Source organism: Suncus etruscus, chromosome 4, assembly GCF_024139225.1.
Source record: "Suncus etruscus isolate mSunEtr1 chromosome 4, mSunEtr1.pri.cur, whole genome shotgun sequence".
Classification (NCBI taxonomy): Eukaryota; Metazoa; Chordata; class Mammalia; order Eulipotyphla; family Soricidae; genus Suncus; species Suncus etruscus.
In genome coordinates this window covers 30,607,419-30,632,145 of record NC_064851.1, presented here as the reverse complement: position 1 = coordinate 30,632,145, position 24,727 = coordinate 30,607,419, and the positions used below count along the sequence as shown (strand labels likewise).

The following is a 24,727-nucleotide window of genomic DNA, read 5'->3' as shown; positions in this document are numbered from 1 at the left end:
AAAAATGGAGGTAGCAGGGGTAGGTATGTCGGGAGCAGTGGTTATACTATACTAGTGGTTATACTAGAACAAGATGATGATGAATTCTTGAATAATAAAAACTATCTCATGATCTCAACAATGTCAATACTTCAGTTGTGATATTGTCACTGGAGGAAAGTGTATAAATGGTATAATGGCAGCCTACATTATTGTTTATATTGCTGCATGTAAATCTATAGTTAACTCAAAAAGGTTTTTTTTTAAAATGCTTTTTTATTTTTTTGGTTTTTGGTCACATTGGTGGCACTTGGGTTACTCCTGGCTCTGCACTCAGAAATCGCTCCTGGCAGGCACAAAGATGGGATGCCAGGATTCAAATCACTGTCTGTCCTGGATCAGCTGCAAGGCAAACACACCCTACCGCTGTGCTATCTCTCTGGCCCCTAAAGATGCATTTTTAATAATTAGCTATTTATGATTTTTTTTTGTAGTTGTGGGAGCCCAGTTTGAGCATGTGATTTGTAGGTGAAGGATCATAAATACTCAAAAAGCTTTTTTTTTTTTTTTTTTTTTTTTTTTTGGGCCACACCCAGCAGTGCTCAGGTGTTACTTCTGGCTCTACGCTCAGAAATCGCTTCTGGCAGGCTTGGGGACCATATGGGATGCCGGGATTCGAACCACCATCCCTCTGCATGCAAGGCAAACGTGCTACTACCTCCATGCTATTTCTCCGCGGCCATCCCCCACTTTTTTTTTTTTTTATCTTGAGGAAAAGTTCTTAGGCTATTGATAGGAGTTGGGAAACAAAGCTTATCTAACTTTTTAAGATGGTAGCTCATAACAATATGGTTGGTAATAGAAAAATTTATGTTCCAAAAGACCTTAGCCTTAGAGCAGTGGTCCTCAAACTACTGTCTGCAGGCCACATATTGCATTTGTTCCCATTTTGTTTCTTCACTTCAAAGTAAGATACATGCAGTGTGCATAAGAATTTGTTCATTGGGTCCAGCGCGGTGGCACTAGAGGTAAGGTGTCTGCCTTGTGAGCGCTAGCCTAAGATGGACCGCAGTTCGATCCCCCTGCGTCCCATATGGTTCCCCAAGCCAGGAGCGACTTCTGAGTGCATAGCCAGAAGTAACCCCTGAGCGTCACCGGATGTGGCCCAAAAACCAAAAACCAAAAAAACCAGAATTTGTTCATAGTTTTTGTTTTTACTATAGTCCGTCTGGCCTTCCAACAGTCTGAGGGACAGTGAACTGGCCCCCTGTTTAAAAAGTTTGAGGACCTCTGCCTTATAGAATTCATTCTGGGCTCAAGTGTACACTATGAAAGGCTTTTGCCATATGAATAAGCTGATGAGAAAATGTTCCTTCTCTATGTACTTATTTTTAGGAGCAGATTCTGGACAGATTTCTGAGGAAACATGGAATTTCTTACAGTCAATATATGGTGGGGGTCCTGAAGTGATCCTTCGTCCGCCAGTTGTTCATGTTGACCCTGATAGCCTACAAGCTGAAGAAAAGATTGAAGTAGAAACTCGGTCATTGTAATTTTGAAGATGATAGTTTATAAGAATTTGTTTTCACATCCCATATATATACATACAAAAAACATTCCAAAAAAGCATGTGAATCATCTTGTTTTTCTAATCCTTTTTTGTTATTTCTTGTTACTGGGCATTATCGAAGAATGTGTTAAAATGTATAATATGCTATAATACACAGGTTGCTCTACGTCATGTTAAATAACTTAACCACAACTCTTTCAGTGTAATATTTTTGAAAGGAGGGACTACTTGTGATCATTTGGTAATCAGTAGCTTATTTTTGATCTTTATACTACAGGCAAATCCATAGTATTCTTTGTAGTGTTGTAAATACTTTGCTTTGAAAACTTTTTCATGAGCCTGAACTTCTCTGAGCAATCTTTTCACTTCTCCAGGAATCTTAATTTAATTGTATAGTTTTGACACGGCTTCATATCATAGAGAACCTATTTAAATTGAGAGTTGTAGTCAGAAAAATGTTAATTTCCTAAAGCTCAGGAAACATTAGGGTGTTACTTATTTTGCACTGGAACATATGAACTAGCATATTAATATTTAAAAATGTTGATTTTTAATTTATTTAAATTTAATCAATAAAACATTAATATTTAAAATGTCTTTTTGAATGTATCAAGGATGTATTTAGTTTGGAATTTGTGTCAGCAAATATCAGTAACTTATTGCCTCTTATAATGTAAAATGTTGAATTTCAATTCCTAAAATCCTAAATACTATTTATTAATATCAATAAATGACTTAGAGATAGTTACTAGGGCACTTTTGTTTTGAGAGCATGAAGTATGGAATGTGTTCATGAAATTGTTGATGAAGCTGCAGCCACTTGCAAATGATTCTTTTAATTACTTACATAAATTAAAAATAATATAGTATGCCCTGCTACTTGCTTATGTGATGTCAAACTATATTCCAAGTACAAAATCAAACTGGATTACTTTGAAAATTTTGGGTAGCATTCATGATGGCTTTGTTTTGGTTTGGGCCAGCTACCACGGCTAAAATAGTTAAAATTAGTTCAATAAAATCGATTTAAAAATGTAAAAGTTGGATATTGGATTTATTTGGTAGATAAATATAAAAGGGCTGGGGAGAGAGTAGAGTGGGTAGGTTGCTTACCTTGTATGTGGTCTACCTGGGCTTGACCCTAGATATTCTGATTGATTACCCTATAACTGGCAGGAGTAATTTTCTTTTTTTTTTTTGATCACTAGAGAATTTCTGGCTAAAGGACAGTGAATAATATAGTAAATGTCTAACTAAGAACATCAGCTCACATTCCCCAGAGACAAGTTAAAAAAACAAAGCCCCAAAATGCAACTTTGACAGATGGTGTAAACCAGCTACTTACAACCAAACAATAACCTCAATTTAAGGTTACAGCCAGGAGTAAGCCCTGAGCATTGATGGATGTGGCCTAAAAAACAAAAGCAAAACCAACTAAAACCTGTAAGGGGCCAGATCAATAGTACCTTGGATTGGGCACTTGCTTTGCTTGAAGCTGACCTGAGTTCTGACATCATATGGTCCCAAAATAAGCAGAATAACAAATTGTTGGAAAACTTAAATAATATGGAAGTTGCTGTGCCTGATTTACTTCTGGTTTATGTTTGGATGGGACCTCAAAGAGAGGCTGGTGCCAGGCTCTCAGCACTGCAGGGCAGAAGCAGATGCCCTGTCCTTCCTGGATACTGATTTCTTTTTTCAAATTTAATGTATGGCTTTTTCCACATAATAGACTTGTCCATAGGCTCACTGGTGTTCATATTCTGGAAAGCAAACCACCTTACAGATGCCTTGGCTTGTACTTTGTCTGGCTTGTTTGATTGTAAAGATGATTTTTCTTTATTTTGGGGTGGTGGTGGTTAGGAAGGTGCACACTGGGAGGTGCTCAGGGCTGACTTCTGGTTCTGCTCTCAAGAATGGCTCCAGGTGGGCTCTGGGGTCTATTATGGAATGCTGGTGATCAATCTGGGGTTTGGCACATGTATGATAAGCACCCTACCTGCTATACTATCATCAGTCTGGCCAGTGTTTTAAGACATTATTTTATTGGTCCACATTAGTTGTGCTCAGGGTGTTTGGGGGACCATATGTGTCCCAGGGATTGAATTTGGGTCAACCGCGTGCAAGGAAAATGCTTTACCTGTAGTACTATACAGTTTAACTCAATTTTACTCTCATAACCTAAGAATTACAATAAAATCATCTTAAGAAGTATAGTGCATATGACCTGTCAGATGAGAACAGACTTATGATTATTAAAAATGGAGCTTGGTCTTTGTTTTGGGGTTACAAAACTGGTGCTCAGGGGCTACTACTGGCTCTTTGTGAAGGACCACATGCCATAGGTGCCAGGGATCAAATCTGAGCCTCCTAAATGTGACGCATGCTCTGTCAATTCAGCTTTCTCTGGCCCTGCATTTTGGTCTTACAGAAAAAGGAAGGGAAACTTGTTTACTTTTGTGTATCTAGTGCTTGTATAAATCTTATAGCAATTCGGTTCAAGAAAGAATTATTGTATTATTGATATGTTTATCTTAAAACAAAAATTCTGAGTTAAACTCTCAAATGAAACAAAAACTTTTTCAGCGACTTGACTTTGATAACAAAATAAAAGGCTCACATATGCATTCGTTAGTGTGTGTGGTGTATGAGTCATTCTACAAGATGAGGAAAACAAAAGCAAAAAAGTCTTTGTCATCTGCAGCAGAACATCCCCAGTTAATGGCTTTTACTACCAAATTTCTTTTTTTGGGACACAGTCTACAATTTTCGTTTTGTTTTTTGGTTCACACCCTGCGGTGCTCGGGATTTACTCCTGGCTCTTCGCTCAGAAGACACTCTTGGCAGGCATGGGAGACCATATGGGATGTCGTGTATAGAACCCCGGATCTGTTCTGGGTCGGCAGCGTGCAAGGTAAATGCCCTACTACTGTGCTATCGCTCTGGCCGCATAGTCTACAAATTATAGATCATCAAGAAGTTAAAATTATGATGAGATTGGGGCTAGTGAGTACAGTGGGTATGTAGGGTGCTTGCTTGCCTTGCACGTGGCCAACGCAGGTACCCCAGCACCCTATATGGCCCACGAAACTGCCAGAAGTTGATCTGAGCGCAGGCCCTAAAATCAAGAATGATGAGGTTTTTCTCTGGAACTGCCAACTTAATGAGGTGCTTTCTTCCCTGAGTTTTCCTGCAGTTTGTTGATGCTTTAGGAAATACATAAATAGTTATTTGATTTTTGAGTCACACTGGGCGGCCCTCAGAAGTTGGTTATTCCTGGACCCGGAGAGATAGCACAGCGATCCAGGACCTAAGGTGGTTGGTTCGAATCCCGGTGTCCCATATGGTCCCCCGTGCCTGCCAGGAGCTATTTCTGAGCAGACAGCCAGGAGTAACCCCTGAGCAATGCCGGGTGTGACCCCAAAACAAAACAAAACAAAACAAAAAGTTGGTTATTCCTGGCTCTGTGCTCAAAAATCGCTTCTGGCAGGCATGGGGGTGGGGAGAATATGGGATGTTGGGATTCGAACCCTCCCCTCCGTCCAACCTGGATCAGCTGCATGCCAGGCAAAACGCCCTACCGCTATGCTCTCTCCGGACCCTGGGAATGAATGAATATATATATATATATATTAAAAACCGCTTTGTGTCAGGCAGAGAGATCCCGAGTTGGAGTCACAGTCATGAAGAAAATCCCCAAAGTCCTCCCATTAAGGACTTCACAATTCCTTGGTTCAGGGAACTAGCATAAAAGCAAAGTTTTGTGAAGTTTCAGGTCCTTAAGGGGAAAAAAAAAAGAAAACAAGAAAAAAAAAAAAAAAAAGCAAACCTGCAAAGAGAAAGGATCAAGAAGTGCAAGCGCGCTCTTTTAGAACAGAGCAGTCTAGGAAACCGCAGGGGCCAGAGTGGTGGCGCAGGCGGTAAGGCGTCTGGTCTGCCTAGGACGGACCACGGTTCGATCCCCGGGCGTCCCATATGGTCCCCCAAGCCAGGAGCGATTTCTGAGCATAGCCAGGAGGAAGCCCTGAGGGTCAACGGGTGTGGCCCAAGAAAGGAAAAAAAAAGTCCTCCCCCGTGGGTAGGGCCGGGAGGGGCAGGAGGCGGCCGTCATTCATCTGCCCGCCTGGCTCTGCTCTCCGCCTCGGGCACCTCCCAGTCTAGGCGGCCGCGCTGCACTGGCGGCGACGGGCCAGCAGGGGGCGTCGTGAGCGCGCCTGCAGTTGCCTCCGCCAGCGCCAGCGAGGAGGAGCCCTTGAGGAGGGGACCGGAAGCAGCCGCCGCTGCTGCGGGAAGTGGCCGGCGCGGGAGGCGGGACCCACCTGGAAGCGCCTCGGCGCGGCGGCCGGGACTTCCTGCCCAAGTGGTGGTGGCCACCCTCGCCAGGGCCGTGGCGGGGCCGGAGAGCGCTCACGGCGACGGCGCCTCGCCGAGCGGCCCGCGACGCCAGGCCCCGCGTGCAAGGTTAGCTAGCCGGCGCTCGTGCTGGGGGCTCCCCCTCGGGGGTGGCGGTGGGGGAGGAGGACGAGGGATCATAGAGGAGGGAACGTGAGAGGCGACAGAGAGAGCGAGACGGCCGCCTCAAGAGCCCCGTAGGTGCATTCGAGAGCGGGCGGGGGTGGGCTAGAGGGGACACGGCGACGGCGGCCGAGGCCCACGTGGGGCGGGCGGGGGCGCGTGCGCGCATGTGCGCATGTGCACGCGGGGAGGGTGGGGGGGGGGAAGAGGCGACGGGCGCGCGCTCGGGCAGTTGTGGCCCACGTGACGGGCACGCCGTGCATGGGCTGCCACGTGACGCGCGGCGAGAGTGTCTGAGGCGAGGGTGGGTTGTTGTCTGGAGTCCTCCGAGGGTCCTTTGCTGCTTTTATTTATTTGTATTTTATTTATTTTTTTATTCTTCTATCAGGCGGAAGGAACTTTTTTTTTTTAATTCTCTCATTTCCCCCAACGTTTTCCAGACAGTCTGTCCTTTAAGTAAAGCATTCTCCAGAAGTGCCCAGTACTCGACTCCTCTCCGTGCCGCCGCCATGTTGGCACTCGGGAGAAACTCGCGAGACGCCTGAGTGTCATTTTTTTTTTCCGTCTTATATAGCTCTCAGTCGTCTCGCGAGATCTCCGGATTCTCGCGGGATTTGGGTTGGCAGAGCAGTTGTCCCGGATGGCGGAGGGCAGCCCTGGGTTTTCCCTCCCGGGGGAATCTGGAAACCCGCAACTCTTTTTGCTCCAAGGCAAGTTGTTAGGTAGGGGACGGGCAGAGGGGGTGAGAGCGAGCCTCTTGGGGACCAGAGACGGTGCTGTGCCTGCTGCTGCTGCTTGTGAAGGGATAATAATAATAATAATAATAATAATAATAATAATAATAATAATAATAATAATAATAATATAATGATACACGGACTCCTAAGGAGGCGACACTCCCCACCTCCCTGCTTGCACCCCACCGCCACCTGCAGAAACGTTTGCACCTCTCTGCTCCCCGCGCACTGATCTTTCCACTCCCTCCCTTTGCAATCCCTGCAAGTGCGGAGCTGACGATTCCATTCGATTGCATCTGATTCCATCCAAACGTTCTGTCAGTTTTGCCCCCTCTCCTCACCCCATTCCAGATCTGTTCATTCCCTCTGCACTCACTTTCCGGACTATGGCAGGAACTTTCTCCACTGCCCCCTTCTTTCTCTCTGGGAAGGAGAGAAGGGCTTTTGAAGTTCTGTCCTGGGCATCCTGGACTCGGTCCTCGATTCATACCTTCCCCTCCAATGCTGTTCACTTTAGGGCAGTTGTTGGGAGAGAGCTCACATAGGCTGACAGTACCTTAAGTCAGAAGAAAAGCGGTTCTTGTCATCAGTCGATGGTGCTGTGGATTGAGGAGTTTGATTATGACTGCAACAACCAAAGTTGCAGTGTTTTCGTATTTGTAGATGGTCGTTTTAAGTAGAGTTAAGGGACCAGAGTAATCATACATACAGAGGGTAAGTTTCTTGCCTGGCATGTGGCTGACTTGGTTTGGTCCTCAGCACCTCATGTGAGCCCCTGAGCAAAACCAGGCAGGAGTGATTACTACTGAGGTAATAGTGGTTGTTTTAAGTAAAAATGTAAGTTTTATAAACTTTTTTTTGGAGGGTTGCTATGTGGTGCTGGCCTCGAATCCATAATGCTGAGCACCCTACCTTCTTTATAAACTCCAATATCTGGGCCGGAATGATAGCATGGTGGGTAGGGCCTGGGTGGGTTTACCTTGCACACAGTTGTCCCAGGTTTGATCCCCAGCATTCCATGGTCCCCAGAGCCTGCCTGCCAGGAGTGATTTCTGAGCACATAGCTAGGAATAACCCTTAAGTGCTGCCGGGTGTGGCCCTTAAAAAAAATAAAATACATGAACTCCAATATCAAATTTGAGTTCAAGTTTTCCTTCCTGAAAAATGAACTTTGCACCAGATAAAGTGTTCTCTCTCTGTCTCTGTCTCTCTCCCTCCCTCCTTCACTTTCTTTCCTACCCTCTCTCTCCTTATACCCCCTCCCCACCTGTTTATAAAAAAAGGCCACTCCAGCCTGTAGTCAGGACTTATTTCTGGCTCTGCTCTGGGATTTTTCCTGATTTGACTGGGTATGGGCAGGGGATCGAACCTTACTCCCCTGCGTGCAAGGCAAACATCTTAACTTTAATGCTATCTCTGTCATGTATTAGTAGTCATGTATTCCAGATATTTTTTCATTTCCCTCAAGAGGAAGAGAAGTGGAAGGGTGCTTAGAGTACATTAGGAATCAAATTCCTCTTTTCAGTTTTTAGATAGTGAGACATGCTTGTGGTCTTTTGCATATTAAAATGGGATTTTTTTTAGTTGTGAAAATAACTTCAGTGACAGCATTATTTTTGTGCTAGAGATTGAGTATGCTGGTTATTATGCATAGTATGAGTAATTCATGGCTCTTTGTTTTGTTGTTGTGGTTTATTTGTGTTTTTTTTTTTCTACACCAGGATGTGCACAGGGTTTATAGACAGGGCTTACTCCTGGCTCAGGTATTACACCTGGTGGGCTCAGGGAACCATAAGGGATGATGGGAATCAAATACAGGTCAAACAGGCAATCACCCTACTCTTTGTATTATCTTTGCGTTTGTAACTTTATACACTTCATAAACACAGTTATAATGTTCTCTTTTTCTTTATTTGGGGGGCGACCCAGACTTGGCTCAGCTATTCTGTTATTTCCGGTTATTACAGTTACAGTTATTCCCAGCGGTGTTTAGAAGACCATGTGATGCCAGTTTTGAATATGCAGAGCATACCATTAGGTCCCTGGCTTAATCTCTTAATCACTGCCCTCTATAATCTTTGTTGTTGTTTTGGAACCAAACCCAGCAGTTTGGCTTTCTATGACTCTGTACTTAGGAATTACTCCTGGCAGTACTTGGGAACCATATGTAGTGCTAGGACTTAACCTGGGTTTGCCATGTGCAAGGCATGCACTCTACCCATTGTACTATCGCTCCAATTTCTGCCCTTTATATGTTTAAAAAAAGTCATCAACCCAGAGGCCAGGGAGGTGTTATATAAATAATAATAAATATATAAAATATATAAAAATAATAAACTAAATAAGTTTCTTATTTAGTCCCAAGCTGAAGCATTGCCAGTTTATGGCCCTGGAATCTGTTCTATTTCTCTGACCTCCTAACCTTTTTTTTTTAACTAACTTTTTTGGCTATGGAGGGCCTCATATGTTACTTTACTCTTGGTTCTGTGCTCAGGGGTTACACCCTTTCCTTGTGTTCAGGGGACCTATGCAGTGCCAGGGAATTGGGCTTGGTCCTATACCATCTCTTTTGCCTCATAAACATTTTTTTTTCTGTACTCCAGTTTGGGGTGACCCCAGATTACTTTTATATATGTGCTTGTACACTTGGCCTACCGTATTTTCTGGTGTATAAGATGATTGGGCGTATAAGACGACCCCCTAATTTTGCAGTTAAAACATAGGTTTAGGCCTATATTCCCTGTATCAGAACATTCCTGTACTGCAACTGTATGTACCACAGTGTATGTACCAAAGTGAGACACAAGCAAAGGTTCAAAGATTATACTGTGGGGCCGGAGAGATAGCATGGAGGTAAGGCGTTTGCCCTTCATGCAGGAGGTCATCGGTTCAAATCCCGGCGCCCCATATGGTCCCCCGTGCCTGCCAGGAGCAATTTCTGAGCCTGGAGCCAGGAATAACCCCTGAGCACTGCCAGGTGTGACCCAAAAACCACAAAAACAAAAACAAAAACAAAGATTATACTGTAATAGACTTCCTCTATGACTCTGGCCAATCTGAGCAGGCTTTCTACAGTGTAGATTTGGGTCCAGAACATTGTCTAATTTGCATGCATAAAAAGCCTGCTTGGATTGGCTGAGTTAGAGAGGCGGTCCGAGCAGCCTTACAGTGATTTGGTGCAGGATTGAGTTGGAAAATTAGTTTTGTGGCAATATTCAGACAATTTTCGTTTAGCAGCATATTGAAACATTTTTTGGAATATACTCGGCACATAAGACGATTCCCGATTTTTGGTTGACTTTTTTTTGTTTCAAAAGTCGTCTTATACGCCGGAAAATAGGTAGTACTGGCTGTGATTTGCACTCCTTTAGTTCTGAGACTTGCACAGTTGAGGTACACAGAATTGTGATTGGGGTACTCACTGGGGATTGCAGTGTTCACAGTCATGCACATGAGAGGTTGCAGTCCCTGAGTGTGGTTCTTGAACATGGTGGCTTCCCCCACCCCCTCCAGAATCCTGAAGAGTTTTTTTTTTAAGACACTAGAAAGAAGGAAGGGCAGGATGAGGATATGAGAGGGTGTCTCCTAAACAGGATTCTGGAGAAAGGCCTTTAAGGAGAATGGATACATACTTTGAGTTTATTACATACCATTTTTTAGTTGTGGTACTTGCTAAGTGTTGCAAATGCACCCCTCAAACTTTAAAATAAGTTTTTGCATGTGGTTTACAATTTGTTGCTGATAGGGTTTCATACATAACTGTTTACCAGCACCATTGCCTCCTAATTGAAGGCTTCCTTCCACCATAGACACTATTCACTCCGTATCCTATCCCCCAGCCCCTCAAATGGCATGTGGATTTTTTTTTTTTGGGTCACACCCGGCAGTACTCAGGGATTACTTCTGACTCTACGCTCAGAAATCTCTCTTGGCAGGCTCAGGGGACCATATGGGATACTGGGATTTGAACCACCAACCTTCTGCATGTAAGGCAAACGCCCTACCTTTATGCTATTTCTCCGGCCCATGTGTTTTGTTTTGCTTTTTTTGGGGGGGATTTTGGGCCACACTTGTTTGACGCTCAGGGGTTACTCCTGGCTATGCGCTCAGAAATCGCCCCTGGCTTGGGGGGACCATATGGGACGCCAGGGGATCGAACCTTGGTCCGTCAGCGTTTGCAAGGCAGACACCTTACCTCTAGTGCCACCTTCCCGGCCCCTGTTTTGTTTTTTAAAATTGGATTCCAGTTCTTAGTTACCATTATCTTGGGTATTGATTATTCCACCATTATGTTTCTTTGTATCCCACATATGAGAGAAATCATTCTGTGTTGGTCTCTTTCCCTCTGACTGACTCATTCAGCATACTCTTAAGGCTCAGTTGTATAGCATCAAATTGCATGAGTTTATCTTTAAAAAAAATATCTTTATTTAAGCTCCATGATTACAAATATGTTTTTTTTGTTTGTTTGTTTGGGGGACACACCTGGCAGCACTCAGGGGTTTACTCTGGCTCTGTGCTCAGAAATCTCTACTGGAAGACTCGGGGAACTATATGGGATGTCGGGAATTGAACATACAAGGCAAATGCCCTACCTCTGTGCTATCACTCTGGCCTGATTACAAACATGTTTGTAGAATTTATCTTATGGTGAGTAATCATTTCATTGTGTACTTATACACCATAATTTCTTTTATTTACCGTATTTTCCAGCGTATAAGACGACTTCTGAAACGAAAAGAAGTCAACCGAGGGCCCGGAGAGATAGCACAGCGGTGTTTGCCTTGCAAGCAGCCGATCTAGGACCAAAGGTGGTTGGTTCGAATCCCAGTGTCCCATATAGTCCCCCATGCCTGCCAGGAGCAATTTCTGAGCCTGGAGCCAGGAGTAACCCCTGAGCACTTGCTGGGTGTGACCCAAAAACCACCACCAAAAAAAAAAAAAAGACATGTAAATATTATGAAAGTATAATAAGTAAAGTTCTCATAAGTGTTATAGTGCAGTTCAGTGAAATTTTCACAAACTAAACATACATATTATCATGACCAAGAAACAACTTTATTGAAACCTATAAAGCTCTCTGGTCATTACTCTCAACCCCAATGGGAAACTTGATGCGTTACTACATAGATTAATTTTATCTTTTTTTTTTTTTTTTTTTTGGTTCACACCCAGCAGTGCTCAGGGGTTACTCCTGGCTGTCTGCTCAGAAGTAGCTCCTGGCAGGCACAGGGGGGGGGGGTGGGGTGGGGGGGGGACCATATGGGACACTGGGATTCGAACCAATCAACTTTGGTCCTGGATTGGCTGCTTGCAAGGCAAACGCTGCTGTGCTATCTCTCCGGGCCCCAATTTTATCTATTTTTGTCTTAAATTTTTGTTACTAATTTTATCATATCTTTAATCTATTTTCAACCTGAATAATCTTAGAAATCCTAGAACTCTATTTCTGGAAATACCAAAGAAATACTTGGCTTAAATTTTTTTATGGATTGTAGAGGTGGGCACCAGATGAAAAGCCTCTTTGCTTTCAGATTTCATATAGACTCTTCATTTTAATGTTACTTGTGCACTCAGGATGCTTTTAATTTCTGTCTTTGATGGCATGCAAATGGTACTTAGCTACCCTCCACCCATTTTAAAATTTTGTTTGAAAAACTTTGTTACAACATTCCTGACTGCTAGTAATGGCTTTTTGGACTTTTATCCTATGACCGACAGCTTTCTTTGAATTCCTTTCAAGCAGTGGTTTTCATTGTAATTTTTTTTTTATCATAAACATCTCTTCACCTTGTGTTATTTTTGTTATTTAATTTTGGTTTTGGACCACTCTTGGGTGTTGAAGGGCTACTCCCAGCCAAGTGTATGCTAGGGGGAGGATATGGCTGGTGGAAGAGCGTATGTTGCTCCCTGCTTGTTCTTGGAATTGAATCTTAAGTCTCCCAGGTGCAAAGCATACACTCCAGTCCTTTGAATCATCTTTGTTGCACTCTACTATTTAAGCCATTTTCCTTTCAAAGAAAAATGTCCAAATTAGTTTAAGTTATTTTGGATTCAGTATATTTTAAAAATTCATAATGAATAAGATTATTACAAAATTGAGGATTAGCTAAGTGTCTGGTTTAGTATTCTCATTCAAGCTGGCTTTTAAGTATATGTGAAATTTTCTTATCAGAAATTAACCCTTTTTTTGGTTTGCTTTTTGGGTCACATCTGGTGGTGCTCAGTCAGGAGTTACTCTTGGCTCTACACTCAAGAATTACTCCAGGTGGGCTCATGGGTTGCCAGGGATTGAACTCAGGTTGGCCATGTGCAAGGCAAGCACCCTACCCACTGTAGTATCTATCATCATTCTAGCCCCAGAAATTAAAAATTATCCCTACTGTTCCAGGCTTTTGAACAATTTATTTTCATTGGCCTTGCAAATAGACTTTTGTTCACATAAACCCCCTATTTGCTTGGAAGGTAGATTTTTGTGGAGGGTTACTGGGGACTGGGCTATAGTATACTGCTGGTGCTTGGAATTTACTCCTGGCTCTGTAGACAAGAATCATTCCTGGCAATGCTTGAGAATTGTATGTATAGTGCCTGGGTTGAATCCGAGTGAACTTTGTGCAAGGCAAGTGCCTTACCCACTGAATTATATTTTGGGCCTTGGACCTTGGAAGGTAGACTTTTGATTTTATTTAAAGAAAAATTTGGGGGGCTAGAACTATAGTACCAGTGATCTCTGGCATTCCTTATGGTCCCCTGAGCAATGCCAGGAGTAATTTCTGAGTGTAGAACCAAGAGTAGAACTAGACCCGAGTACTGCTGTGTGTGACTCAAAAACAAAACAGACCAAAAAAAAAAAAAAGACAATTTTTGGTTACTGTTAGTTGATAGTTCTGACCAGAATATTATAAATTATGGCTGCACAAAATTAGACATTTTGCTCAAACATAAGTATACTATATACCTATATTTTGAACTCTAATGGTATTTTATAAAGAATTTGTGGGAATTAAATATTTGTCTATAGTTAATGCAAATTATTAAACACTACAAGCATTTTAGTTTAATTTCTTTTTTAAATTCTATTTATTTACTTATTTACTTTTAGGTTTTCATCAATACCCAGCAGTGTTCAGGGGTTACTCCTGGCTCTGTGCTCCAAAACCATTCCTGGCCCTATTGGGGATCATATGGGATGCCCTAATGCTGTGTTATTGCTTTGGCCCCTAAGTCTAATTTTTTTTAAAGTTCCTTTTTTTTCTAAAATAATTTTTATTGAGACCCATGTGAATTACAAGTCTTTCACAGTTATATTTAAGGTACATAGTGACAATGAATTAGGACATTCCCGCTACCAGTGTTGACCTTCCTTCACCATAATTCCCAGCATACTTCCCATACTTTCATACTTAGTCCCCTGAACTGCTAGTGTAACAGGCTCCTTTTGTGTATAGCTTGTTGCAGTTTGGATCTCTTGATTCTATTGTCATTGACATTGAGTTAGGTATTTAAGTCTGATCATTTTTAATTTTCACTCAATGCTCATGAAGACTGCTTTGCCCTGGTACCATCCACTTTTTTCCCCTTAACATGTAGGAAGACATAAAAATATGAGGCAGAACAAGATGATTTATATTCTATGGTTTTGTTAAAAAAAAATAAGAAAGCAGGGGCTGGTGAGGTGGTGCTAGAGGTAAGGTGTCTGCCTTGCAGGTGCTAGCCAAGGAAGGACTGAGATTCGAGGTTCAATCCCGTGGCGTCCCATATGGTCCCCCCAAGCCAGGGGCAATTTCTGAGCATTTAGCTGGGAGTAACCCCTGAGCATCAAATGGGTGTGACCCAAAACACCAGGGAACCATATGGGACGCCAGGGAATCAAAAAGAGGTCTGTCCTAGGTTATAGCACACAAGGCAAAGGCCTTACCGCTTGCGCCACCACTCCTAAAAATTCCCTTTTTAATGAGATTTTAAGAATCTGATTTGGGGGAAACATGCTAAGGGTCAATCTAATCTCATATCTCATTGAAAAGTTAAGGAGGGAGGGAGTAATTGACTTTTATAAGGATACATAGTTGCCAATAAATTTAAATAATACGGTTTTTGGTAATTGAGTCAGAATATTTTTCAGTTTGACTGGAGCCGCATATATATTTTCTTTTTCAATTAGAATTTCACCAAGGTTTATTTGTTACTATAAAGCAGTAATTCTCAATTTTTATCATACATCATAATCACCTGAAAGCTTTGCTTTTTCAAAAAATAGTTTAATATTTTATTTATTTATTTTTGGTTTTTGGGTCTCATCTGGCAGTGCTCAGGGGTTACTCCTGGCTTTACGCTCAGAAATCACTCCTGGCAGGCTCAGGGAACCATATGGGAATCCAGAATTTGAACCATCGTTCTGCATGCAAGGCAAATGCACTACCTCCATGCTATCTCTCCAGCCCAATAATTTAATATTTTAAATGATGAAGGGGCTTCCTGCCAGAATTCACTCCGAGAAGAACCATTAAGATATAGTCAAGGTGGGCCGGAATGGTGGCGCAAGCGGTCAGGTAACTTACCTTGCTGGCACTAGCCTAGGACTGACCACAGTTTGATTCCCCGAGGTCCCATATGGTCCCCCAAGCCAGGAGCGATTTCTGAGCACATAGCCAGGAGTAACCCCTGAGTGTTACTGGGTGTGGCCCAAAACAAACAAACAAACAAAAGAAATAAAAAAAAGGAAAAAAATGTAATGCCCCACAAATGATCTTATTTTCTGGGTGGCTCTTGAATGATGTCTGTGGGAACTTGGGGAACCTAGAAGGTGGTAAAATCAGTAGAGTGCTACTGCCCTCTAGCTTCACCGACCTTGGTTTGAGAAGTGCCTAGTGGGGTGGATTTAGGACTGAAGAGGGAGGAAAAAGAGGGGTAAAGAGTGGAGGAAAATACATTTTGTAAACTAACCTTCCCTTTGAGTGTAGTCTGTCACTAGGGCATTGTTAAAGAGAAAAGCTGAGTTTTTGGTGGTCCTCTCTGAGTTCTTTTTTTTTTTTTTTTTTTTTTTTTTGGTTTTTGGGCCATACCCAGCGGCACTCGAGTTACTCCTGGCTCTTGCTCTGGTTCTGGCATTGCTTCTGGCCGGCTTCAGGATCATATGGGATGCCTGGAGTCAAACCAGGGTCCTTCTCGGGCCCACCGCATGCAAGGCAAACTTTGCCTTATTTCTCCGGCCCCTCTGTTTTTGTTTTTGTTTTTGTTTTTGGGCCACACCCGGCAGTGCTCAGGGGTTACTCCTGGCTGTCTGCTCAGAAATAGCTCCTGGCAGGCTCGGTAGACCATAGAGGATGCTGGGGATCTAACCTGGGTCTGTCCCAGGTCAGCTGCGTGCAAGGCAAATGTCCTACAGCTGTGTTATTACTCTGACCCCATATTTATTTATTTTGGTTTTTTATTCACACCTGGTGGTGATTAGGGGGCTGTATGTGGTGCTGGGCCTCAAACCCTGGTCAGGCAAGCATCTTGCCCACTGTTTAATCTTACTGACCCCTTGCCCTTGAGTTTTAGCTTTAGTTTTCTTATCCTTAATATAGGAAGGAAGTTTTTAAATTGTGCATGCATGCATGCATTACACCTGGTGATGCCCAGGAGTTAATCCTGACTGACTCAGGAATTACTCTTGTCAGTGCTCATAGAACCATGTGGGATACCAGGGATTGAACCCAGGTTCGCCAGGTGCAAAGCCAATGCCTTAATTGTACTGTTGCTCCAGTCTCCATTACTTTTTTTTTAACAGCTTTACAAATAAATGTAAAAAAATTTATAAACAAACCATCTTTGACCCATGTTTACACAGTTTTTCATTGACCAAGTTTTGTGTTTTCCAATTATTTTTATATGTTTTTTATGCCTATCTTCCCAGCTTTTTAAAATTTTCTCAACAGGCCAGAACTTGCACAGAAGTAAACATGTTCTGTTGGTATATAATTAAGAACAGTTAATGGTTTATTTTACAAAACATTAGATTTCTTGATAAGCAGTAAAATAATCTGACTATTCTCTAGATGGAAGATGCTTACTTGAAAGCTAGTGACTATAGCTAAGGGAAAACTCAAGAGTAAATATGAAAAGTACCTATCCTTAAATATCCCTAGGTAGTTTTTAATGCTGTCAGGAAATAGAAATAGCCTTGTATTCAGAATAAACATGGAGAACTATATTGACATTTTCTTTTAAACGAATACATTCTCTTGGCGGGTTGGCTTGGGATGTGGGGATGATGTTCTCAGGCCACTGCAGCATTTGGCTTGGGGCTCTGGCCTGGTGATACTGTGTTTGGCCATCGAGGCCAAAGTTCAGTGGCTGGAATGGAGAGGGGGATGCTGTGTTGGGATGAAACTTGGGTTTTCAGGCCTTCAGGTTATTTCCTAGCTCTGCATTCTATTTTTGAACTTGGAAGATTAATGAAAATCTTTAAAATATACTTTGTGTCTACTTTTAACATCTTATTCTATTGTTGTAAAATAAGCAACTGATTCTGTTGTTGTTGTTTGTTTTGTTTTGGGTCTCTGCACTCGAGAATCATTCATGGCAGGCTCAAGGGGACCATATGGGATGTTGGGGACTGATCCCAGTGGGCCACATGCAAGGCAAGGACCCTACCTGCTGTGCTATCACTCTGGCCCAAGCTATCACTAATTTATATGCATACTTAAAATCCATTTTTAAAAGAGGCAATATTCACGGAGTGGTTTATTTGGGACTAAGTTTTTACTGACAGGTTATCTGTGCAGTTGAATTTGATTTGTAACTCATTAGGAAAATAAGTTAGAATTTAAGAATTTTTTAACAGCTTGAAATTTATCTTGATCATGTTGCTAGATATAGTTTTTATGAACAGCATTATAAGAAGTTTCCCAGACTTTAATTCTTTTTTCCCCTCCCCCCAGACTTTAATTTTTATAATAACCTTTTTCCTTATCTGGTTTTTATTTTTTTTTTAATTTTGGTTTTTGGTCCACAGCCTATAGTGTCTCGGGGGTGGGGTACTCCTACCACTGTACTCAGAAATTACTTCTGGTGGCCAGAGTGATAACACAAAGGGTGGTGAATTTGTCTTGCCTGCAGCTCACTCGGGACTGACTGGGTTTGATCCCCTGCATCCCATTTCGTCCCCCAAGCCTGCCAGGAGTGATTTCTGAGCACAGAGCCAGTAGAAACCTCTGAGTGCTGCTAGATGTGGCCCAAGAACCAATAAAATGAAAGAATTCACTTCTAGAGGTGCTCAGGAGACCATATAGGATACCAGGGGTCAAACTTGTTCTGTGTGCACAAGCCTCTAACCATACTGCTGTAGTATTGTTCTGTCCTTTATTTTTCATATTGTAATCAAATTATTAAAAGTAGTTTTGGGGGGCCAGAGCATTAGCACAATGGTAGGGCATGACTGATCCAGGTTGGACCTCGGTTCTATTCCCAGCGTCCCATATGGCCCCCCAAGCCAGGAGCGATTTCTGAGTGCATAGCTAGGAGTAACCCCTGAGCGTCACCAGGTATGGGCCCCCCCCCCCCCAAACAACAACAGCAAAAAAAAAAATAAAATAGTGGACTGTACTTTTTTTTTTTCCTCAAAAGTTCATTTTGTTAGATTTTTCTTTTTCCTTTATAATTTTGGACTACAGTTTGCAGTGCTTGGAGGTTACTTCTGGCTATGTTGCTCAGAGGTTTCCCTTTGTAGTGTTCTGGGGAATCAGACTGGGTATTGGGATATGAAGTGTGCACTCCAGTCCTTTGTGCTATCTCCTCAGCCCTAGATTTACTTAAAATTAATTTTATTTAAAAATAGAAATTAATTTACATGCTGTAAGTCAGAGAAAGCAGATTGAACAGTTTGCCTTTGTGCTCTGACATCATTAAAGGTAAACTGCCTGCTCAACCAAAACATGAATGATTAGATAGAAATGGGTTTCAATGTAGAGAAAAAAGAATTTAAAAGAATATTCTTTTTTTTTGTTTGTTTTTTTGGGCCACACACAGTGTTGCTCAGGTGTTACTCCTGGCTATGTGCTCAGAAATCGCTCCTGGTTTGGGGGACCATATAGGATGCTGGAGGATCGAACTTCTGAGCTAGCACTTGCAAGACAGATGCCTTATGGCTTGCGCCACTGCTCAGGCCCCTTAAAAGAATATCCTTATGGCACCTGTGGGAAGGAGGACTTATAGCCTCTGCCGGAGCACATATGATTTTGAGTTCAAACCTTGGTGTCCCTCATGTGTTGAGTAAGGCCCTGGCAGCTTTATTTGAGCCTTGCAACTCTGCTGTCATTGATTCCCAGTGCCACAAATGATGGTTTCCTGCCACCCTCAAGCCAAGTATGTATAAGCACTACAAAAAAGGGTCATCTCAATGATAGTTGGAACTGATCACTCTGGACAAGATTTGGGTGCTGAAAGGAGTTTAAGTGTATGCATGATACCCCTTTAGTATTAATATCGTAAGCCACAGTGTTTAGAAGGAAAAAAGGCAGAGAGGGAAAGGGGGGGAAATGTCACAGGCAGTATAGGAAGGGTGGGTAGCAGGGAGGGTGGGAGGGAAACTAAAGGCATTTATGGTGGGGCACTGGTTTAAGGTCTTGTTTATTGTATGACTGACAGGCACTCAGTCACAACTTTCTGTGTATCATGGTTATTCAATTAAAGAATTTTTTTTTAAAAAAAAGAGAAAGAAGGGGCTGGAGAGATAGCGTGGCAGTAAGGTGTTTGCCTTGCATGTAGAAGGTCGATGGTTCGAATCCCAGCATCCCATATGGTCCCCCGAGCCTGCCAGGAGCGATTTCTGAGCATGGAGCCAGTAGTAACCCCTGAGTGTTGCCAGGTGTGATCCAAAAACCAAAAAAAGAACAAAAAAAGGAAGAAAGAAATCAAAATAAAACCTACAAAAAGGGTCACCCCTGGTGAACTCCACAACTGTAAAAAGAAGTGTGAGCATTGTTGTCAAACTCCCTCTGGTGAATATATGAGAGAAAAGATCTAGCAAGGTTGAGAAACTCACTCATGGCTCCAGTGATTAAAGTGGTTTTCTATGTGCTATGAATCTGAGATTCATGTCTGTTTCACAGTAGTACCAGTGTTAGACTACAAATAGTAGGAAAGTATTTCTTTCCAATCAGATTGGTTTTTGGATTTGCTTTTTGATTCTCATTGAATAGTAATTTTTTTTTTTTTTTTTTTTTTAGTATATGGAAACAAGCAGAGCTCTGCCACAAGAATTAAAAGCTGCATTAAAAATAGGCTTTAGGGGCCGGAGAGATAGCATTGAGATAGGGTGTTTGCCTTGCATGCAGAAGGATGGTGGTTCGAATCCCAGCATTCCACATGGTTCCCTGAGCCTGCCAGGGGCGATTTCTGAGTGTAGAGCTAGGAGTAACCCCTGAACGCTGCTGGGTGTGACTCCCCACCCTCCCAAAAAATAGGCTTTAAATGGTTTGTTTTCCATTTTGTATGCTTTACAAAATACAAAATATAACTGTGTGTGCATGCACATGCGTGCTCGTGTGCCATACTTGTGGTGCTTAAGACTTACCTCCGGTTCTGGGGGACCATATGGGGTGCGTGGGATCCTATCCAGGTCCACAGCAAGTATCTGCCTGCTGTACTATCTTTCCAGTCCCCTAAAATAGCTAATTAAAAAAAATATGTACTTAACATTACTCAAAGTAGTTCTGTGCTTCAGAAAGCATAGTGCAGTATATGCTTAAATTTCGACTTCTGAGTGCACAGCCAGGTCTAAGTGTCTGACCTGAGTGTCTCCGGGTGTGGCCCCCAGAAAACAAAAAAATTTAGAATGTACGTGAATAAATGAGAAAAGCAATGACAGGAATATGAATTTTAATAATTCAACTTCCATATGGGACAGAAAAATTTGTAGTACTTTAAAATTTTAGTATTAGCTAGATATGTATTAATTCTTACGGCATTAAAGTCTTTCAACATTTTAAAACAAATAGAGAAGTTATTCCTTTGTTTGAAGATAGTAACATCAATTGGGGTGGGGATAGTGTTGGGCTATAACCCTGTGATGCTATGGGATCACTTCTACAGGGCTTAAGGGATAAAACCAGGGTTGACCACGTGTAAGGCAAACACCTGATTCTTTATACTATCTCATTATCAATTTTTATTTATTTTTAAAATTTTAAAACTGGGTCAACTGATGTTCAGGTTCTGTCTGGACACATGTCTAAGTCTCAAAAAATATGGAATATTTCACAAATTTCCGTGTCATCCTTGCTCAGGGGCCATGCTAATCTTCTCTGTATCCTTTCAATTTTAGTATACATGCTGCTGAAGCAAGCACTCATTATCAATTTTTGTTGTTGTTGTTTATTCAATAATTTCTTATTTTGAGTCAGATGAGCTGTGTGACTGTACTCAGGGATCGCCTCTGGTGAGCTAGAAGGATCAGACCCAGGTTAGCTGTGTACAAGGCAAATGTACCTTATCTGCTATAACAGTTTTTTTTGGTTTTGTTTGTTTTGGTTTTTGGGTCACATTCGGTGGCACTCAGCGGTTACTCCTGCAGAAATCACTCCTGGCAGGTTTGGAGACCATATGGAATGCCAGGAATTGAACCTGTGTCTGTTTCGAGTCGGCTTCGTGCAAGGCAGACGCCCTGTAACAGTGTTTTTTTTGGGGGGGGGGGGTTTATTGTTGTTTTTCGGGCCATACCCATTTGATGCTCAGTGGTTACTCCTGGCTAAGCGCTCAGAAATTGCCCCTGGCTTGGGGGGACCATATGGGACACAGAAGGATCGAACTGCGATCGAGATCTTTCCTTTCCTTGACTTAAGCTTGCAAGGCAGACACCTTACCTCTAGCGCCACCTCGCCGGCCCCTGTAGCAGTGTTTTTACACTACTTTGTTATTTTTATTTGTTTATTTATTTGTTTATTTTTGTTTTTTGGGGTCACACTCAGCGGTGCTTAGGGGTCACTCATGGCTCTGTGCTCAGGAGTCACCCCTGTCAGGCTCGGGGACCATATGGAAATTGTTGGGATTCGAACCGCTGTCCGTCCTGTGTTGGTTGCGTGCAAGGCCAATGCCATACAGCTGTGCTATTGGTCTGGCCCCCTACTTACTCTGTTCTTAACAAAATTTTTAAAGTGAGAGGATCTGACAGATGGACAATCCCAATAACAAATTTATCTCTTTCCAATTAGCATTTAAAATTTAACAAAATTTTTGTAAGAAGTTTGAAAATTTTATAGCATATAAGTCAATTATTGTTACTTAAAAATTATCTCATAGGTTCAAACTACATTGAGAAAATTAAAAAATATGCCTGATGGGGCCGGAGAGATAGCATGGAGGTAAGGCATTTGCCTTTCTTTTATGCAGGAGGTCATCGGTATGAATCCCGGTGTCCCATATGGTCCCCTGTACCTGCCAGGAGCAATTTCTGAGCCTGGAGCCAGGAATAACCCCTGAGCACTGCCGGGTGTAACCCAAAAACCACACACACAAAAAAAATATGCCTGACAAGGAAGCAGGCAGGGAGGTGGGTAGGTAAAATGGATACAGGAAGAAAAGTGAGGTGATGATATAAGTATGGAAAAAATGTATGCTTCAATTATGAATAACTTTGTAAATCACAATGTCTAAATAAAATAATAAATTATTAAAAAAAACAAATTTATCTTCTAAAAGTACAAGTCTCTTTATCTTCTGCAGTTTTTTTTTTCTCATTTATTTTGGTATTAGAACATACAGGGGTCTCTTTATAAAAAAAAAAAAAGAAACAGAAAAAAAAATCTTCCCATGTAGGTGCGGCTCATGACATGAAGCTCACCACATAGAGTGATAAGTGCAGTTAGAGAAATAACTACACTGAAAACTATCATAACAATGTGAATGAATGAGGGAAAAAGAAAAGAAAGCCTGTCTCGAGTACAGGTGTGGGTGGGGTGGGGTGGGGAGTAGGTAGATCCGGGAAATTGGTGGTGGGAATCCTGCACTGGTGAAGGGGGGGTGTTCTTTACATTACTGTAATCATACAACTACAATTATATTTGTAATCACGGTGTTTAAATAAAGATAATTTATAAAAAAAAATGAAAGAAAAAAAAAAGAACATACAGGGGTCTCAAACTCAATTTACCTGTGGGCCGCAGGAGGCAAAGTCAGGGTGATCCTTGAGTGCAAAGTCAGTAGTAAGCCCTGAACATTGGGGGTGTGTGACCCAAACAACTAAAACAAAACAAAACAAAAAAAGATTCCTCTAGGGCAGGGCCACAAAATGTTGTACAGAGGGCCGTTTGCGGCCTGCGGACCACGAGTTTGAGACCCCTGAGAATGTTTACCGTGGTGAATTGTAGAAAATAATTTTCCTTTGGTATTTATGAATATAATTTTTTTAGTTTATTACTTTCATTAACAGGTGAAATGACTAATTTTTTAAAATGCTCTTTAAAAAACATTGTAAACACATGTGTAACTCAGATTTATAATCTACAACTTAGTCTTTAACAAAGCTTTTACAGAATTATTTGTATAGCTACCTCTTTTGTCAGAATTTAAATTTACTTTTTTTTTTTTTTTTTTGGTTTTTGGGCCACACCCAGTAACGCTCAGGGGTTACTCCTGGCTATGTGCTCAGACGTTGCTCCTGGCTTGGGGGACCATATGGGACACCGGGGGATCGAACCGCGGTCCGTCCAAGGCTAGCGCAGGCAAGGCAGGCACCTTACCTTTAGCGCCACCGCCCGGCCCCAATTAAAATTTACTTTGAAAAATAACTGATAGATTATTTAGAAGGCTACACCTCAGCAAGGAAGTTTTATTACTTTAAAGACATCAAATGTTTGAAAGTCACCTTTAAGGCAAGTCACAGTCTTATTTTTGTTAAATTCATTTTTGTTTTATTTTGGGACCACACCCATAGGTGCTTGGGGTCACTTTTAGAAATCCTTGGGGAAACCATTTAATGCTGGCAATCAAACCTGGTCCTCCTGCATGAAAATCATGCACTTGGGCCTGGAGAGATAGCACGGCGGCGTTTGCCTTGCAAGCAGCCGATCCAGGACCAAAAGTGGTTGGTTCGAATCCCGGTGTCCCATATGGTCCCCCATGCCTGCCAGGAGCTATTTCTGAGCAGACAGCCAGGAGTAACCCCTGAGCACCGCCGGGTGTGGCCCAAAAATCCAAAAAAAAAAAAAAAAGAAAGAAAATCATGCACTTGGCATTTTGAACTATTTCTTTATCCCAGGGGTCTCAAACTCGCAGCCTGCGGGCCGTTTGTGGTCCTCCGTACAACATTTTGTGGCCCTGCCCTAGAGGAATCTTTTTTTGTTTTGTTTCATTTTAGTTGTTTGGGTCACACCCCCAATGTTCAAAGCTTACTACTGACTTTGCACTCAAGGATCACCCCGACTTTGCTTCCTGCGGCCCTCAGGTAAATTGAATTTGAGACCTCTGCTTTATCCCTTTACTGAATTTTAAAGCATTCTAGGCATTTGTAGTCCCTAATTTTGCACAACACACAAATACTTTACTTTTAATGTCTGATCAGTGATAGACTTATGAAAAATGAAATATATTTACATTTGTAGTCTGCAAACGAGCTTTCAAAGTTTTAGGAATTTTTCTTAGAGTAAATTTTTGAAATATTTTGTGAGTACTTGGAGAAGACTTTTTTTTTGTAAGTGAGCAATTCATCTTGGTCCATTGAAGATAATTTGTTTTTGTAACTAAATATAAAAATTTATTAAAAATGAATTGTGCTATGTAGTGTTTAGAAATATTGTTAGTATTATCCACAACTCTATAGACAATAACACATTCATGGTGACTATATTGTGATCTCCCTTCACAGATATCAAGTTGTCTAGTACATCCATATAAATAATTAATATCTGAAGTCTCAATATAACATGGATATTAACAATGGTGACAG

At 42.0% G+C, this 24,727-nt stretch overlaps 2 protein-coding genes and 1 non-coding gene across 4 annotated transcripts in view; 2 read left to right on the top strand and 1 right to left on the bottom strand.

Annotated features, from left to right (window-relative positions):
- The window catches only part of USP33 (ubiquitin specific peptidase 33), a 60,773-nt gene extending 58,184 nt beyond the window's left edge, over positions 1-2,589 (top strand). For both annotated transcript variants that reach the window (XM_049771468.1, XM_049771467.1), the window contains exon 25: positions 1,375-2,589. In XM_049771468.1, coding sequence (XP_049627425.1) covers positions 1,375-1,532 — 158 coding nt within the window. In that variant the 3' untranslated portion in view covers positions 1,533-2,589. The remainder of the gene's footprint in view (positions 1-1,374) is intronic.
- An 18,437-nt stretch (positions 2,590-21,026) lies between these two features.
- Positions 21,027-21,133, bottom strand: LOC126008427 (U6 spliceosomal RNA). The gene has a single exon (XR_007495759.1). It is a non-coding gene; the product is annotated as a U6 spliceosomal RNA (small nuclear RNA).
- Positions 21,134-24,650: 3,517 nt separating this feature from the next.
- Positions 24,651-24,727, top strand: part of ZZZ3 (zinc finger ZZ-type containing 3) — a 49,429-nt gene continuing 49,352 nt past the window's right edge. Inside the window, exon 1 of the mRNA XM_049771471.1 lies at positions 24,651-24,727. This exon is cut by the window's right edge and continues 49 nt beyond it. Within this exon, the coding sequence (XP_049627428.1) occupies positions 24,718-24,727 (10 nt within the window). The 5' untranslated portion in view covers positions 24,651-24,717.